At 41.6% G+C, this 6,213-nt stretch overlaps 1 protein-coding gene across 1 annotated transcript; it reads right to left on the minus strand.

Moving 5' to 3' along the window:
* Positions 1–3,430: 3,430 nt before the first annotated feature.
* On the minus strand, positions 3,431–4,000 carry LOC133252078 (putative methyl-CpG-binding domain protein 3-like 3). The gene has a single exon (XM_061424809.1). The coding sequence runs from the start codon at positions 3,998–4,000 to the stop codon at positions 3,431–3,433; it is 570 nt and encodes a 189-aa protein (XP_061280793.1).
* Positions 4,001–6,213: the final 2,213 nt, after the last annotated feature.

Raw genomic sequence — 6,213 nt, forward strand, 5'->3', positions numbered from 1 at the left:
ATCCCTGGAAACTTTTTAGAAATGAAAATTCTCCATCCCTTCTCCAGACCTTAGGATAAAATAATTTAACAGAACCTATATTAACCTAAGGCTTCCCCGGTGGCTCAGCGTTAAAGAATTCACCTGCAGTGCAGGAGATCCAAGTTCAATGCCTGGCTTGGGAAGATCCTCTGGAAGAGGGCATGGCAACTCACTCCAGTATCCTTGCCTGGAAAGTCCCATGGACAGAGGAGCCTGGTGGGCTACAGTCCGTAGGGTCACAAAGAGTTGGACACAACTGAATTTAAGTGAACTCTGGGAGATGGTGATGGACAGGGAGGCCTGGCGTGCTGTGATTCATGGGGTTGCAGAGAGTCCAACACGACTGAGTGACTGAACTGAACTAAACTGAAGTGACTGAGCACGCATGCATGCATATTATCCCAAGATAAAATAACATAAGAAGAGGAATGAGCTTAGTTCCTGTTAACTGGATGTGGGGAGTAAAATCATTATTATCTTGGAATACTGAGTAGAGGGTGAGTGAGTCTCCCCATCCCCTTCATATTTAATAATAGATAGAATATAATAAATAAAATTAATTTTTAAAATTGAATATGCTTATATAATAATTCAAAACCATCCTTTAATTCTTTTAACTTTTTCATTTTTTAAACAATGTTGAGATAGTTTAAGGTGCACAGCAGAGCAAATCAGCCATACATACACATGTATCCTTTCTTATGGGAGGGCTTCCTAGTGGCTTTGAGAAGATTCCCTGGAGAAGAGAATAACAGCCACTCCAGTATTCTTGCATGGAGAATCCCGTTGACAGAGGAGCCTGGCAGACTACATTCTCCAGGATCACAAAAAGTCTGACATGACTGAAGTGACTGAGCACACAGGCATGTATATTAACCTAAGATAAAATAATTTAACAGAACATAAGAGGAAAGAAATTAGTTTCTGTTAACTGGATGTGGAGAGTAAATTATTATTATTAATATCTTGGAATACTGAGTCAAAGGTGAGTCTCTCTATCCATTTCACATTTAGTAATTAATAGATAAGATACAATAAATAAAATTAATTTTAAAATTTGTATGTGCTTATATAATACTTCAAAACCATCCTTTTTTTTTCTTAACTTTATTTTTTATTAGAGTATAGCCAATTAACAATGCTGTGATCATTTCAGGTGCACAGCAGAGTGACTCAGCCAGACATATACATGTGTCCCTTCTCGTGGGAGGACTTCCTGGTGGCTTTGGGAAGATGCCCTGGAGAAGGGAATGACAGCCCTCTCCGGTTTTCTTGCCTTGAGAATCCCGGAGATGGAGGAGGCTGGCGGGCTACAGTCCATGGGATCGCAAAGAGTCGGACAGGACTGAGCAACTAACACACACACACACACACACACTTCTTGTGGGGTAGTAAATTATGTCCAGGTACAGATATAGGTGGGAGGGAGGCAGGTCTCATCCTGACCATTCTCCATGCTCACCCTTAAATGTAATGCTCCCAGGTGGCCCCAAACCCAGACAGCCCTCCCTACATGGTGACCTCACATGGCTCCATTTCCCAGACCCCAGGACTGGCAGATAAGAACCAGGCATAAACGTGGATCCACCTCCTGTTCCCTAGAGGGTCAAGTGCCTGGTTCCTATTGGATCAGAAAGGGTCATGTGACACTCCAGTCCCAGAACAAAAAGGGGTTAGAATATGCAGATTGGTTCACACTGAAGAGTTGGAATCTGCCTTAGTGCGTTTGGGGAGGCTTAAGACCCACATCAAAGCTCTGGGCTCTAGAAGGGACTTATTACTAAGTTAAATCCAGAGCCTGTTGTCAGGAGGCATAACTGCTCACCTCTATTTACTGTTTTCCTGTTTCTTGGTTACTCTTTGTGTGTTTTTGTCACTTCAGTTGTGTCTGACTCTTTATGACCCCATGGACTGTAGTTTGCCAGGCTCCTCCATCCGTGGAATTCTCCAGGCAAGAATACTGGAGTCGGTTGCCATTCCTCTCTCCAGGGGATCTTTTGGATCCAGGGATTGAACCGGTGTCTCCTGTATTGCAGGCAGATTATTTATGGTCTGAGCCACATCAGCATTCCCTCTCCACCACTGATAAAACAACTTTATCAAAATTGTACAAGGAAGTTCAGAAAATGTCATTCTCTTCCTTCTTGATACTGTCCCCCTTGGACTTCTGTAGCATGACATCTTTATTCCACCTTCTATGGATTCAGTGGAAATAATTATGATGTTTATTGAATGAAGTGTTTATAAGTAAAAATGAATTGTTTATTGAATAAGCAATGATGTCATTCTTTACTACTAACAAATGATGTGCATAACCCTGTGGGGTGGACAAATTTCAGGGACTCAGGACCGATTTCTGGGTCAGGGCAACAAGCTTGCTGGCAAGTCATTTTCAGAAGAAAAGGTTTCCAAAGAACGTGTTCCTTCTTAAGAATCAGAGGTCAAAAATAATTTTTCAAAATACCCACTTAGGATTCCATGGTGGTCCAGTGGTTAAAATCTACCTGCCAATTCAGGGGACAGGAGTTTGATCCCTGATCTGGGAAGATTTCACGTGCTGTGAAGCAACTAAGCCCCAGTACCAGAACCATTGAAATCATGCATCTAGAGCCCTTGCTCTGCCACAAGAGAAGTCACTGGAATGAGAAACCCATGCACTGCAACCAGAGAGTAGCCCCTGCTCTCCACAACTAGAGAAAGCCAACTGGCAGCAATAGAAAACCCAGTGCCCTAGAACAGCTAAAAAGAAAATAAACATATAAATAACATTAAAAAAAAATCACATTCTTTAAAAAAATACCCACTTAAGATTTAGGTAACAGACAAGGATGTAATATATAGCATAAGTACTAATTGATTTACATTAAAATGTCTTCTGTCTGATTTAACATTTGGCACAAGAATGAAAAAAAAAAAGGAGACAACTCATATTAAAACAAGAAGTAAAAGCCAGCTTAATAAGATTTTATAGCATTAATTTTTAATATTAGAAAATAACCTCTTTAGAATAGATTATTTCTTGTTTAAGTGTAATTAATGCAAGAAAATATTATAACTAAAAACACTAAATAATTCCCCAGGCTAGATTACCTCTGTAGAATTCAGTAAAGAAATTCTGACATACAGAAATGGAGGTGTACAAAGATATGCAAAAATCTTTTCTCTTGTCACATGAAACCCAATCTCTCCCATTAAAAAAAAAGTTACGCTTTTCGTTTTTGTCCACCAAGACTTTAATAGAGTACAAAGTTAATGTAACAAAGCATCATAGTCCAGAAACAGGGTTGACAGTAAAAGCGGCAAGTAGAATGGGGGGCTGTGGCCCCCCACACCCCACCATGAACCACTTCCCAGGGACCACACCATTCAACTTTCTCAGGATAATCGTCTCCTATTTTTCCTTCAGTTCTCAGGAACATTTTTTCTGGCTCCTGGCTCTCTTTGCCTCCCTGGCAAGCCCGTCTGCCCTCAAGGCCATAGTCAATCTCTCCCTTGCTCTCTTCACTTTCCGAGACTGTCGGCGAATATCTGCATCTGTTACTGGTCGTCTGCAGAGGGCATGTGGGAGAAAAAGCCCCAACCTTGGGTTGAGCTCTGCCCCATCTGAAGACTGGGCAATGATGGGCTCAGAGCTAGTGTGCAGAGACCAGGCACCAGCACGACCCAGGGATTCACCGGCACCACGCTGGACAATGAGTCCGGAAACGTTTGCGCTGTCCATGGTCCTGAAAGGTTCTCCTTCAGGGCTGTAGGCTTGGAGTCCCTGCAGTCTCCGGAATGCAAAGGCTTGCTGGGGCTTTTCCAGGGTCTCCTCGCATGGACGTCTTTTGACCACATTGCCAGGATGAGAGGTTATCCTTGTGACTGGCTTCCGGAAAATGCAGCTGGTCAGCCTCAGAGGAAGTAAACATCTGTCACGACGCCTCTGCTTGGCCTTGACTAAAATCTCCTGTCTTTTCTTCTCCAGCTCTTCAGGCATCATATTTCTTCTGAGCCTCTTTGAAAACAAAATGAGATGTAAATTTTGAATAAAATGGGGGATGAAACAACTGCAAGTCATGGAGAATATTCTTAGCACATATGGATAACTCCCTGAAGAAATGGGGTCTCAAATTCCTCTGTGCATCACATTTATTCAGAAGGTTGATAGAACTCAGATTTCTGGATGTCAATGCAAGAAAGTCTGGGGTGGGGACAAGAAATTGCATTTCTAAGCATTCTCAACTGCTGCTAATGCTGGTAGTACAGACACCATACTGAATCCTGGGACATTAAGCACATAGGAGTCAAGGACAGAAAGCTGCAGGTTGTCACCCAGTACCAATTCCAGATTTTCATCCTTAGAGGATCTTTTCCTCTTCCCATCTCTGTCACTGTCAATCACACACATGCTGGTGTCCTTGAATCCAACATCATCTGGACAAAGAGATCACAGGGTTCTTTGACTACCAAGACATTAAACTTTTTGATATATCTTTTTCACTTTGCTTTAAGACACACAGTCACCTGGTTTTTATTTTCCTTTAGTGCCTCATCTCCAATGAGATCAAGTGCCTCTCAACCCTCAGATACTTTGCTCTCAAACCCAAGTCCCATCTTCACTCAAATATTCTCCTGCTCATAAAGTAACTTAGAAAAGCCATATTCTCTTCATCAGTTCAGTCACTCAGTCATGTCCGATACTCCATGGCCCCATGAACTGCAGCACACTAGGCTTCCCTGTCCATCACCAACTTCCAGAGCTTGCTCAAATTCAAGTCCATCGAGTGGGTGATACCATCCAACCATCTCATTCTCTGTTGTCCCCTTCTCCTCATGCCTCAGTCTTTCCCAGCATTGGGGTATTTTCATAAAGTTCCCCCCCCCCCCCACCATGCTCCTGCTGTTGCTACTCAGTCGCTTCAGTTGTGTCCGACTCTGTGCGGCCCCATAGAGGGCAGCCCACCAGGCTCCCCGGTCCCTGCCATAGACAGTCCTTTTTACCCCCTTCCTCCCCTCCTCCTATTCCTCTCTCTCCTATTTCACTTAATGATCAATGCTCTTAGAAGTTGGTCCTGCTGTCACATCTATTCTACGTCTACACCTTCTTCCAGGCAATCTCATCCATTTCCCTGGCTTCAAATATTCTTCATGAACTAGAAATGTTCACAGATTCACTGATCTGGCTTCAACCCTGAAACTCAAATATCCATCTGCCCACCCACATCAGTGATAACATTCATGACTCAGCTCACAGTGACCAGGTCCCACACTGAACCAATCATTTCTCCCAAATAATTCATCCTTATCTCAATGTCCCCTAGACTCACTAATTGGTACTAATATCTCATCTACCCTTGAATGGCATTCTGGAAGCCCTACCACCCCATACTTTTACACCAATTAGCCATCCATTTGCCTTCCTGAATCCACTTGAAGATTCGCAACTTTTGAATTCTTGGCTACCTTTCATTTAATCTACAAAATGCCATTTCCACAGAATGACCTTTCCTGATGCCATATCAAAATTTATCTCACATTGTCTCTGTTAATTTAAAAATTTTTTAATTTATTTATGTGTAGTATTATCTACTTCTTTTCAATTGCTTTTCTCACTAAGTTGGGTACTCAGTGAAGAAAAGATAAAGAGAAATTTCATAGGTCCATGGACATAGTCACTTATTGTTTTGGCTTTCCAAGGTGCTCAGATGTCTTCGTTTTAGAGATGTTATGCCGATTCCAAAAAACACTTAACAAATTTTTCTAACAAATTCACATGACTACAGTTGTAAAATAAATTAATCTCTTTCATGCTAGAGTAGAATCAATTGTCACTGAGATTAAGACTCTTCACACTAATCTGTTTAAACTGTAAACCTCATTAGCCCACCTTTCTTTTTAAATCTCACATTTCTGTCTTCTGAAGACTTTTAAAAAAGAAACCATAAAGCTGATTTTATTCCCATTGTTATTATTAGTGCTGGCCCTTGCATTAGTCAAGATATAAAGGAATGTTTGATAGAAAAATGACTTGAATTGCCTATTTATATAGCAGCCATTATATGCTGAGTTGTGTACTAAAACTCACAACTTGGAATTTGACTTAACCCAGATTATGTCACTCTTGTTGAGAGAAGAGGGCTATAGACTAAGGAATGTGTAATAATAGTGTTAAGTGTAATTCAGTGCTATGGTAGGCAATAAGGCCAACAG

Source organism: Bos javanicus, chromosome 7 (assembly GCF_032452875.1).
Source record: "Bos javanicus breed banteng chromosome 7, ARS-OSU_banteng_1.0, whole genome shotgun sequence".
Classification (NCBI taxonomy): Eukaryota; Metazoa; Chordata; class Mammalia; order Artiodactyla; family Bovidae; genus Bos; species Bos javanicus.

Bases quoted from the DNA above. Each gene is read 5' to 3' on its own strand.
- LOC133252078 (XM_061424809.1), bottom strand. From the start codon at position 4,000: ATGCCTGAAGAGCTGGAGAAGAAAAGACAGGAGATTTTAGTCAAGGCC.